The 13,037-nt window shown below is 41.2% G+C and overlaps 1 protein-coding gene across 1 annotated transcript; it reads right to left on the bottom strand.

The window, feature by feature from the left end:
- Positions 1 to 2,012: 2,012 nt before the first annotated feature.
- Positions 2,013 to 6,262, bottom strand: nhlh2 (nescient helix loop helix 2). Its single transcript, XM_008429117.3, has 2 exons — positions 5,622 to 6,262; positions 2,013 to 4,618 (listed from the first exon to the last, which is right to left on the bottom strand). Exon 2 carries the CDS (start codon positions 4,575 to 4,577, stop codon positions 4,203 to 4,205), a length of 375 nt encoding a protein of 124 aa, XP_008427339.1. The 5' UTR covers positions 4,578 to 4,618; positions 5,622 to 6,262; the 3' UTR covers positions 2,013 to 4,202.
- Positions 6,263 to 13,037: the final 6,775 nt, after the last annotated feature.

The following is a 13,037-nucleotide window of genomic DNA, read 5'->3' as shown; positions in this document are numbered from 1 at the left end:
TTTAAAAGTCTTTTTATATTTTAGTAACAATAACAATAATAGCAAAGGTGGTTTGTAGTTAAAGCACTGAATTGATGCAATTGATCAATCGCTCCGTCCTTGCACACACTTGTAGCGTCTAGTTGTGCACCTCTGAATTTTTGTAACCACCTTTCACTCCTAATGGTCTGTTTGGAAGATCTTCTTGCATAGCAGCTTCACCTGCATGATTCCTATATGAAGATTGTCTTTTTGGTGAGAAATGCACCAAGGAACCTTGACGCGTACGCAAACCTCAAAGTGCAACTATAAAGGCTTAGTTTTGCTTTTAGAGGTTCGCGCTGAGAGTGCAGTGAGACTGATATGAGAGCATATATGTTTCCAGTCCACTTTGAACATTTTCAAAGACAAAAACACAATGAGACGATGGTGGACTGCCCTAATGCCCTGACAAAACAATAATGACATCATCCCCTCTTGGACCAAACCATCAACCTCAACAATCGTCAAACCAGTTTATAACCTCAAATACAGTACAACCTAAATAAAACCCATATGACAACAGAAGGTGCCTTTTGTAAGGCCTTAGACTTGAGTGACAGCTATAATACACAACTGTAGAAATCATGCAACAGTGGTCAACCTTTCCAGGAGTGTCTGGCCTAAAAAAACCATTACTCCAAGATTACATCCACAACTCATCCAAGAGGTCACAAAAAACCCAGAAGACCATACGGTTCATGAGAACAACTCGGCAAAAATTATTTCCATAGTTTTACTTGACCAAAAACATCAGAAAGGTCCATCTCACATTTTACAAAAACATATTGATATTATCTAAGACCAGTCAAACATGGTGGTGGAAGTGTGATGCTCTGTTCTACTTTTCTGGATAACCAGCAGTAATAGGTGGAACCATGAATTATGCTCACCACCAGAATGTCGGGCCCTTAAACTTAACCAGGTTTGGATTATGAAGCAGAAAAATGATCCAATACGCACCAGTAAGTTCAGGAGTTTTTTTCATTGGCTACAAAAAACTCCCAACAAAATGAAAGCTTTGGTGTGGACTAGTCAAGGGTTAAACTTTTTTCCAGTTATGATCTATTAGCAGTTATCAGAATCAGCTGATGGTAGTTGCTGTTTGATTAATATATAAAAGCTTCAGTTTGTTTTTATTTTTCTATGATTGAAGACATTTTTTTTAAGAAGGATGCCATGTTTACATGTAACGTTTTGGAAAGGAAAAATATAAACTTGTCATTGAAATACTCTATTTTCACGTGGACAAAGTCTGAGAATCTTGATCACCAAGTTAATTTATTGTTTGCTTGCATAAAATAAACCTGGAAGCGCTCACATCCTGTGAAGATGTGTGTGGGTTTTATTTATACTCTGGTTTATATTCTGGTTTTCTATGTTTGTAGTTCAGTAAAAGCACAAGTGCAAAAGCCAGAATTATTATTAGAAAGGTAGAGATTGTCAACTGACCCTGAGATCAGTACTTGATATTTCTATAACTCATATAAATCATAGTAAAAGTTGGCAATATAAACTGTTCATCACTAGTTTTGTATTTCTTGTTGAGATATAACAAGTGCAGCATCACTAAAGGCTCACAGGATAAACCCTTAGTGTCTATTTTCCAACAACTGTGGTTTAGTGAATTAGGACTTTACTAAAGTGAGTTAAAATGTTGCCAAAAATCAATATTTTCTGCCAGCAGGAACGGGTGTGAATTGGCTGCCACTTATTTTGCCACTCATAAACAGGCTTTATGCAACAAAACATGGCAAATTTCAAAAAACGGCATTCATTGCACCACTTACAGACATTAAACAGTGATACAAATTAGGTTTTTAGGACTTATTAGATTTTTACGACAGATAGGTTGGGAGTCCCAATATTTGTCACTAATGGCTTGCCATACAACATGGTCGTCTCAGCTAGCATGTTGTTAGCTTATGTATTTAATGGCGTTTAATGAACTAAAATGCTTGAAACGTATTCCAACATAAGAAAGGGAGTCTTCCTTTAGCATTTGTTTTTAATTAAAAATAACACCGGAAAATATGAAAAAAGTCTGTCCATTAGAAACCAGCTGTCACACGATAACTCTACTAAAAAATCTGCATAAAGCAACAAGCCTACACAACCCTGAAGAGACAAAAAAATCTTTGGATAGAGGATATGTGTTTTTTTCTTCTCCTTTTGCTATAAAATTACTTATTGGAATTTCCAGGATACAAAGAAGAGACAAATAAATAAATGTTTTCTAAAATGAGAGCCTAACATCAGCACATCGAAGAGAATAAATTCAGACTTTGTTTTTGGTCACAGCAAAAGAAGAGGTGTCATTCTGGAGATCACAACGGAACCTCTCGTTGTCATGAACTGACAGAAAAACTGGGCTAATCTGAAAACTGAATGACGTCCCAACACAACATTTTAGGGAAGCAGATACCTGCGGGGCCGTGGGGCCCCACAGTTCAAGTGCTCATCGTTGCCATCGATCGATTTAACAGACATTATCAAAGCAAAACAAGGAGACATCGAACATACATTGAAAGCAAACAGGAGATGCAGTGGATTAACAGAAAGTGCCATATTTCTTTTCTTTTTTTTTTTTAAACAGGAAAACACCGTTACTTACCACGTTCAATTTCACAGCCTAAAAATATATTGAATCAACAAACAATATACATTTATACAGAAAGAAAGACCTGTAATCCGCATAAATAAATTAGCAATAATATTAACGCAATCAAATAAATAAATAAATAAATAAATACACTTTAAAATGATTAAGGTCACAATTTCTCATGTCATAAGTAGCACTTGACGCATTGAATTTTTTTTTTTTTTCCTTTACGGAAAACATCTTCTAAACTATAAGATCTAAAGCAGCTATCTTGTTTACATCCCTTCATTTAGATGTGAAAAATGCCCCCCACAGCCTGACACAGTGAAAAAAGGGGAAACGCGCACTGTAAAAAGTGAAATTTGCTTCAAAAGAAATTCTTTAAAGTTGAATTAAGCAGTTTTATTGCCTACGTTCTGTTTCAAGCAGGAATTTAACATTTAAAATTGTGTCCAGATTAAGGTAGTTTAGCAACAGCGCTAATGCTAACGTCAAACTTGCTAGCAAGTGGAATTTTGCACATCTGAGGCAGTTGTAGTTTTCAGGGTAACTTTTAATTAGATCACCAAAATGATCTTAAAAGCCAACTAATATGGTAAACATACATATTTCCCAACAGAAATACTGTTTAAAATCTATTTACTATATAAATCCAAACAACTGCACCAATTTTATTTAACTTGTACAGTTTTGTTTTACCAGAATTATGAATTTATTAGATTTTTAAGTCAAGAATGCAGATATATTGGATAGTTCAGGAAATCCATGTCATTTTTATTGCTTCCAGAGCTTAAAAAGCCTCAACAATCGGCTCTGGTCTCTCCCTAACTCATCAAACAAAGTCTGAGAAGAAAAAGTGATTTTATTTAACTGATTCTTAACAATTAAAAAAAGTAAAAAAAAAATGGAAGGTTATGTAATTGGTGAAAGATGAATTCCACACCTGTAAGTGGAAAACTCTTAAAAAAACATAAAAAGGCCAAAAGTTCTTTAAGGTTATAAATGTTCTACCGCTATAAAAATTAATTTTAGGGAATATTGACTAAATTAATTGAACTTATGTGGTTTCAAATTTAATGTTTAATACCTGTTGAATTCAAACATACATTTTCTTCTTTTTTTATTCGTCCTGCATGCTGCGCAGAGACCAGTAAGGCTATCACGGGTTGAATTAAACTCTCATAGGAGTTATGGTTTATTTTAAAAAATGAGTTATGTTTAATAAGTTTATATTAAACAGTCAAACTTGCTAGCAAGCCGAACTTTTTAACAGTGGGGCGGTTGCTGCCCCACAACAGCACATTTTAACTGTGTTATGGTTTCTTTTTTTAACACCAGACTAGGTCAATTAATTTAATTAGTTAGAATTTCAGTGACTAATCATCGTTTATGCGTTAAAAGTTGGACTCAGAAGTGATAATAACTCTACCCAACTAAATGGTCTCTCCAATTTTATTGGTTGAATTCGAAGTTGGGTTTTTTCAGTGTAGCATGTCTGCCCAAAGTATCATCTGTGAAAGGCTTAGAAAATACTGCGCGTTCTGTAGAAATCTCCCGCACCAGTCCGCCCGTCCGCTCCCACTCAGACATCCAACACGTGGTTCAGGTAGGAGATGTAACAAATAGCCAGTCTCAGGATCTCGATCTTGGAGAGTTTCTTGTCCGGGGGCAACGTGGGCAGCAGCTTGCGCAGCTCCGCGAAGGCCACGTTGAACGCCTCCACCCGGATCCGCTCCCGGGTTGCGTGCGCGGAGCGGTACTTGGCCGTGGCCCGCCGCCGCCTCCTCTTCTCCTCCCTGCTCAGCGGCTGCTCGGCTTTGCACTTGGCCCGCTGCTCCTCGCCCTCGGTCGGCTCGTCCGAGGTGCAGCCGGCCGACTTGAGCCCGTTGAGCATCGACTCCGGGTCGGACTGGGTCCACGACAGGTCCGCCTCGGCTTGATCCGGACTCAGCATCATTTTTACGCTCGGCGTGTTGGCGGGCGATCCTCCTGGAAAACCTAAGGAACAAGTCAAAAAATATTATCGAACAGAATAAAACCATATAAATCGAATTAAATCGGTACTTAATTAGCATCGAGGCCCCAGTGGAGAAATCTCTCAGCGGGCCTCCATACATCCATCATATCATAAAATCTACTTAAATAATATATAGATTTAAATTAGCGTAATGTTTCAGCATTTATTCTAAAAAGTAAGCACTGTACTGAGGCTGCAGATCATTTACTAATCTAATTCTGACGTGATTAATCTGAGAAAAACGAATTACAGCAAAGTTTAGGAAAGCTTTCCCAAACACGTGGACGTGTTTTTATGACTATTTAACACGTTAAATAAATATATATTTAGTCTAAATTCAACCCTGTTCAGAGTCAAGTTTGTTTAAACAAAATGATCAACATTCAAAAAGCACAAGAGGTTTTAATAACTTTCACTTCTCAGTCACATTTTGGCCTTTTTTTTAAACGAAAGGAAGCAGTTTCTACTTTTATTCATTTGAACTTTGCTCAGTGGGTGTTCTCCTGTCTTGAACAGAAAAATCATAATATTTAATGCTTTGGAAGGAAAAAAAAACTAATTCAGAAATATTTGTAGCTTTTTATACACAATAAATCAAAGTTGAACTAAATAAATTGTTTATTTTTAAAATAGAAAACGTAACTTGAGGTGAAAGAAAAGCCTTAAATATGAGCCAAAAATTAAAAATGTATTTCTGATTTTCTTTAATTCAACTTGTGCTTATTTATTTATTTTTTATATATATTTTTAGGAAGAAGCTGGCCATTTTTCCCATCTGAATTAACATAATCAGAATTGGCCATCTGTCACAGTGTGATGAACACATCTGCTCAGCCGAGGCCGGAGCGACTTGACAGTAGATCTGATGGCAAAATAAACTAATAAACAAAACACTGCAAATAAAGCTGGTTAGAAAATTATCTGAGTTTTCTAGCTAAAATAAATGGAGGGAAAAAATGTAACATTTAAAGATGATTAACTTACCTTGCAAGAGAGTTGGGAGGCAATTTGGTTCTTCGTTTAATTAACCCAACTCCCAATTAACTCATATTCCACGAGCCGAACGAGCATCAGATGTCAAAAAGACGTGCATTCAGGCTCAAGGAAGTGGAAAGAAAAAGCAGAGAGAAAGTACTTTATGTCACTTTTTCCTGATGGAAACTTGCATCGCAGAACGCTTTGAAAACGGTCCAGAATTCTTCCTGGGATCAGTTCAGGAAATCTGCAGAAAAATGTCAAAATTAAAAAAAACAAACAAACAAACCAAAAAAAAAAAAAAAAAAAAAAAAAACGATTAGGGTGACGATAAGATGGGATCAGCCGGTCCTCGGTTGGATTTCAGACAATAGATGAGCGGGGCTGATGGAGAGGCTGCTGGTCCGTCCTCCTGTGGAAGATGGGGATGAAGAGGCTGGAGATAAGCGACACTCTTCCAGGTCGGGAGTCGGGCAGATCGCAGATAAATCCCCCCCGCCTCGTCGCTCTGATTCCTCCTCATCCGCCGCGCGTCATGTGGAAGATAAGATCCAAACGATCCTCACTAATAAAGGCTCACTTCATGGACGGAGGGGACGGAATATATTGGAGGAATGGGCATTGTCTAACGCCGCCCCCTCCCTCCAACCCTTCTTCCTCCTCCTCCTCTTCCTCCTCCTCTCCTCACGCCCCTCGGCCCTCAAGCGCTCTGCCTCCCGTGGGAGTAGTGGGCAAAGGGAAGGCAGAGATGTGTGCATGATAAAGGATGGAGAGGGAGGGAGAGGAGGGGGGGGGCTAAGAGAAGAGAAAGAGAAAGAAATGCATGTTGTGAGTTTGTGCACGTGTGCGTGTTTTTAGTGAATAGCAATGATTAAAAAATAGAAACTGTTTTGTTTGAGATGCGAGAGAGGGCAGCAAGGGGGGCGATGAAGGACGGAGTTAACTCGAATGTTTCTATCCTGCATGTTGGCTTCATGCCCTGACATGTTTTACAGAAAAAAAAAGAACGAGAGAAGCAGGTAAAACTGAACGCTTGTCGTTCCAAAAGCAGATACCTGTTGTGCCAGGTGAGCCGGTTTTTCAGAATATTTTATTTTCAGCTGCATGAGTGGAGGGAAACTTACATTTTATGCAAAAGGCAAACAGAAAAGTGAATAATTGTACAATGAAACATATTGCTACAAATCTACAAACAGTAGTAATTGCTAATAAATAAATACGCGCTCTGGGTTGGATGAGACCAAAACTGGACTTGCAAACCATCAGTGAGTGAAAAAAAACAACACTCCACAAAACTATGAATGCAGCATCCTAATGGTAGGACACGAAGGTGGCAGCATTATGCTTTGGGGATAAGCATAATGCATGAACATTTTTTGGTAGTTAAGAGGCTGTAGAAGATTTGAAACTGGGATGGAGGTTTACTTTTCTTCAGGACTGTGACTCTTCACAGAGGCTATCCATCCAATCTGAACATCTCTGGTTCCATTACAAATGTGCAGAAATCTTTGTCTAGTGTAAAAAAAACAAAAAAACAATTTAATTTCGTAATAACAGTGTTTCCATGAGTTGAGAAATGAAATTAAAATCACACGTGAGTAAACTTGTTCACACGATAAGTCATTAAAAATCATGTGTCAAATGTAAAGAGGAAATGTCACGTCTTATTCAGGCGCTGTTTTGGGGAATTTGTAATCAGCTATTTTAGAGAAGGTGTTAGGATTCAGCACAACTTTTTGTGAATTGTGTGAGAGCTCCGGTGGAGCCAGCTGCACTTTGTCTGAAAAAACAAAAACAAACCATCATCATCTTACCACTTCCTGTCGTCTTGTTTGTCATTTCTCCCAGTAGTAACATCTGATTGTTGATCATGTGATTCATGTTTCCATCATAGTTTTGGAAAATATGGCTGGAAAACCATCCCGTGCACAAACCTTTTAAAAAAAGTGAATTTATTTTGAAATTGGTGCATTTCCATTCAGCAAATTTCTTTCCGCAATTTGAATTTGCACAATTTAATGGTAGCTACTGATCTTGACCCATGCGAAGCTTGTAGAGTACCACCCCCAAAGTGAAAGTTAGCAGTATTTTAGACGTTTTTAGTACTTTCATTCTACTTTATTAGGTTTATCACATAAAACTTGCATCGAAAGACCTTCTTCTAGGCATGATTTAAACTTTTAAGCAAAAATAACACCTTTCTGGCTTTCGCTAACATTTGAAAACCCTAAAGCTCGTCATCTATCCTCCTCTCCCCGTCATCCTCGGTGCCCCATGCCCAGTGGCACCAGCAGCATCAGGTCAGGAGGGCACGGTTCCAGAGGAGGAGCAGCGGCCAGAAAGCGTGGGTTACTAGCTGCGCCTAACGAGGTGATTAAAACGATAAGGGGAAGCACGGATGACTTGGCGTGGCCCGCAGCCACCGCCATGTTTACTGCCACCGCAGACACACTCCCAGACAAACACGCTGTGAATGAGAGCAAAGTTCCAACCGTGGTGCCAGAAGGACCATATCAATGAAGGAAAAAAGGATGAAAGTGTGTGTGTGTGTGTGTGTGCGTGTGTGCGTGAGATGACGGACAGTTTGCCCTGGGCTCCGGCCGGGGTCCGTGTGACACAGAGAGACTCGCAGCAGGGTGTATTGGAGACATGTCAAGACCAGGAGACAGAGGCCTCCTGACAGCTGGAGCCCACGGACACACACACACACACACACACACACACACACACACACACACACACACACACACACACACACACACACACACACACACACACACACACACACACACACACTTCCTAATTGCTCCACAGACAGCAAAAGGGAAATGGGCTTGTGTTTGGTGGTCTGCATCACCCGGACCCCGCCTCGGTCCGCGAGGCTTTGGGCCAAAGACACGAAGGACACCTCCAAGGCTGTTTTGTTGGTGCCTGCTGCAATTACATCCCACAGCTGATGCAGTGAGAGTGGAGACAGGCAGCACACTGCAGGGTGGTGGAGTCACCAGAGGACGGATAATGGATGTTCTTTAGTCACGGTATTTACTCTTTTCTCTGCCAAATTACAGCAACTAAAGCCTGTTTAAGAAAACATCACATATCATTCATAGAATCATTAGTAATTAATCTGCAACACGAATGAAACTGGGGTAAAGGACAGAAAGTTCTGATAAACCAACAACAAAACCTAACATATGAGAAAGATGGGGTCTCTAAACGGACCCACATTTTTATTTTAGACAAATTTTTCCACAAGCAGCTTTTGTGACTCCATTTTATAGCATAATACTGACTCAGATTGTAGGAACCTGTTACAGTTTAAACACAGGACTGGACAATAAATCAATAACAGTGTATATTGCGATAGACTTGCAATATATACTGGTTGGTGGCTTCAACTCACTCATTCTTTGACCAATCGCGAATCTTTAAAAATCCATTGGCCAATATCTATTTTTAAGTCAGAGAAGTTGCTAAGTCAGCAACCATGAGGTGAGCAGTGGCTGATTTATCGGTGCACCTCTAATCCAAACTTTACTGTAAAATGTGCAAATGCAACACGAATCACTGAAAACGTGTTCAAATATGATTAATAAATGACATGAATGTTACCAACAGTCTGCTTTACAGCACCAAACTATTTATGAATATTTACCAGAATTTCTAAAGAGTGAAATTAATTCCCAAAATGTTGTTTTGGATTCATTTGGACTTAATGAGATCACCAGCGTAGCTTTTATTCACATCCTGGGGTGAGACTGCAAGGTGCCTAGTTCCTAATTATTCTACTTTTCATCACAGTTCTGCATTGAGTTAACCTGTCCAGTGTAGTTACCTTATTTAACATGTAATCAAGATAAATGCACAATTACTAACTCTTAATACATCAGAGTCAAAAAGAGAAAAAAGACATTTCAGCAGCAGAACACACACATACACACACGGAGATGCTGCTCTTGCTTCATCTCTGGGGGTTTTGATCAATTTTAGGGTGAAGCATTTCTTTATAAAGATCACCCTCTGAAACAAATTTTGCGCAGACTCCTGCGCCCTCTTACTGTAGTTCCCATAATCAATCAGCGCTAGCAGACACACAGCAAGAACAGAGTTCAGTGATTTATAGTCATGATTATTCCTTCCTCGGCTTCTATCACCAGCTGAGGCCTGATACTGGAGCTGGATTCACCGGAAATAAGATGCTAATTTCAAAGTTGAGGGAAACATTACTTTCTAATCTGAGGGAACAAGAGGAGAAACTTTTCCTTGTGCAGGTGGACCTCATTTTCAAGAAACTGTCAACGAGACATCAGGAAGTGATGTCACTCAGGTGAAGCGTCAGTGATGGAGTTATATCTCTAATCACTCAAAGCTCAGCAGCTGTCTGAGTCGCTTGTTACAACAACAACAAAAAAAACACCTTGAACTTGTGTGACATGCACCCACCTGTCACGCATCACACACACACACACACACACACACACACACACACACACACACACACACACACACACACACACACACACACACACACACACACACACACACACACACACACGCTCAGCTTTGAACATTTGCAGGGAGCAGCAGGCTGGAGCTGTGAAATGGGGAGGATTAGTCACTTTGTCAGGAGACGTATGAGGCCTCTCTCAGGTGGACGGCGAGCCACGGGGGGCATCTGCAACAGAGAGAGGGGCGAGGACAAATTAGAGGACCAGAAGGAAAAGACGGAACAAAAAAAACACTTCAGAGACAAAAATGAAGACAGAGTGGGGTAAAGGACACGGAAACGAGACAGAGGAAGATGTTGTGACTGATCATTTAGCCCCAGAAGCTCAGCGTTTGACAACGCTCTAACTCTTCTCACATTTGCATCGCTTACATCACTCTGACTCTCGCTCGCTCGCACGCGGGGGAAACGCTCCGGGGAGAGTGCGACCGCCAACTTCCGCGTGTGCGATGTTCGTTTTGGGGTTTTTTTCAGGGTGGCAAACGGGCAGCGGGCCCAGACCCCGGCCCCTGGACGGGGGAAGAGGAAGGAGGGTTGTCGGCTCAAGCCCGAGCAGGAGGTGTGGGATCCAGAAAGCTGAGGGTCCCATGTGAGAATGTGGCCATCGTCAGGCGCTGCCGTGGCAGGCCTCGGCACCATCTGTGCTCCCAGCAGGACGCCCAGCGCATTCGCCGCCACCCAGACGCATATGGACACACAAAGGTGCTCACTTTCTCTCCCTCCCTCCTTGTGGATGTGCAGACACACACACACACACTCTCCCACACACGCACACACACACACACACACACACTCTCACACACACTCGCTGGGAGAAACACACTGGGGAACCGCAGAGGGAGAGATGAGAAAGAGGATGATGAGTTTGTTGATTGCGCAGTGAACACATCGCGTCTTGATGATGATGCTGATGTAAGTGTGATGACTTCAGAGGCACCATTAGTCAGCAAACGAGCCAGCTGTGATTTGACATTCACATGAAATCACATGTTTAATTTCCAGAAAGGACAGAAAGGTAGAGTTTGGAGCCTAAATGAAAACTACAAGCTGTTCTGCTGCTCAATTTAAAAAGCTGTGGATGGAATAGGCCCACTTCCTAAAGACGAAACTAAAGTCAGCGTAGATTAGCCTGAAGATTGAGGACAAAGTTTACAGTTGGAGTTGCATCATAAATGCACTTCCTCTAAAGACGTTTGAAAATGTTTTTATTTTCAGCCCTGTCTACTGTTCAAAATGAGAACCACATGGTTTATGTTGCCCCTCACTGGAAGGTATAAAAGCCAAGAGGGTGTTGGTCATGACTGAATTCTCCAGAGACGGTTACAAAGGTACAATCACAGCTTATGGTCTTATTAAGAGACCCTAAAGAACAAACCAGGTCTGACCTGATGACATGAGTGGGAGCTGAAACCCATCAGCACAATGGGAGTGAAAGCACAGGAGTGAACAGCAATCAGACTAAAACAGATTATTTTAATTTAAGCAAGTCACTCAAATATTGTGTCCAACTAAACCAATGCAATTCTTAATAGACCAAATCATTCACAACTACAGAATTAATTCTTACATTCTGTACAAGTTTTACTCAGTTGTGAGCAGAAGATACAACTTTCCTTTTCTACTACTAGGTGATACTGTCACCTTCTCATCTGGGCTTCATCAATTCAAGTCTTGCTTCCATCTTTCTTTAGCCTTGAACTCCTATTCAAAGTTTGCCATAACCCAAATAGTAAATGCAGAAAACATGTCAGACGGTGCTCTGATTGCACAAGATCCTATGATCCTTTGACCTACAGATTTACCCTGAACACACCATCCTCACCATGAAACAGTGGTGTTTCATGGTGAACACGCTGTTGGGACGCTTTTCTTAAGCGTCCCAACAGCGTCCCTAGAATTAATAAGAAGTCACAAGTAGCTAAAATACAAAGTTATTGATTGATGAACCCGGTGAAAGTCTGGAGACTGAAGTGTAGTTTCACCTCTCAGCAGGACAACGACTCGAAACCGAGTCAGAGAGTTACGATGAAATGGTTTAGATCAGATCAACACCCAGCTGAGAATTTGTGTCAAGACTGAATGTGTTGATCCGCCACATACACATAAAACTCTAACTAAGCACATTAACATTTTGGTTTTAATATAACAAAATGTGAAAAGGTTTATGGGGCATGAATGCTTCCTGGTTCTGAAGATTCAGCTCAGCTCAGCAGAATGTGAAGCTACTTACTAGCCCAACTATTGACTTTCTTTTTATGGGATAATGCCTTCACCTGCTCATCTGGGCCCCTTTCACGAGCCAAAGGATCATCAATCCAGTTCTTGCCTCCATCTTTCTTAGTCTCCATTACACCCTGTTCTGCTCAGCTTCCTACAGCTCTTCCTCCAACCGGCTGACCCTCCTCCTTTGGCCTCAGGCCCCCCTCCGAAGATGCACCTGCCTCCTTCAAGGTGTTGGTGAGATTTCCTCAGTCACCCACCTCTATCCTTCAAGCAACCTACTAACCCCATCTTCCTTTCTTTCTCTTCATCCCTCTGCCCCTCCATCTAGGGCCTCCAGCTGGCTGATGAGTTCATTAGGCCCACAGCTCAGCCAAGGAGCATGGCAGTGTTTGGGCCAAACTGGGAGGCCAACGGGAGGCCCCTGGTGGCCAATGGGCACAGGCCACGGTCATTGGAGTGGAGTCAGAAAAGTCCCCCAAATGTCCCACATGTCGATATGTGGGCTCTGTTTATTCTTGGAACTCATAGACTATTATTTCGTACATTAGCAATCTGGTTTGGGACTCGATTCGCTCTGAAACTTCAGCGGTGAGAGCACAAGGCATTGTGGTTTGAAGGGGTCCACGCAAACAATGGGTGGAAACAGATTTCTAATAATCCCCACAGGTTGCAGTGACATCTGGCCCCACACTTGA

This window comes from Poecilia reticulata, chromosome 2 (genome assembly GCF_904066995.2).
Source record: "Poecilia reticulata chromosome 2, P_reticulata-male-v2, whole genome shotgun sequence".
Classification (NCBI taxonomy): Eukaryota; Metazoa; Chordata; class Actinopteri; order Cyprinodontiformes; family Poeciliidae; genus Poecilia; species Poecilia reticulata.
The sequence above is the reverse complement of the archived record's forward strand: the minus strand, read 5'-3'. Positions and strand labels throughout refer to the sequence as shown.

Excerpts from the sequence above, each read along its gene's own strand:
- nhlh2 (XM_008429117.3), bottom strand. The coding sequence starts at position 4,577 with ATGATGCTGAGTCCGGATCAAGCCGAGGCGGACCTGTCGTGGACCCAG.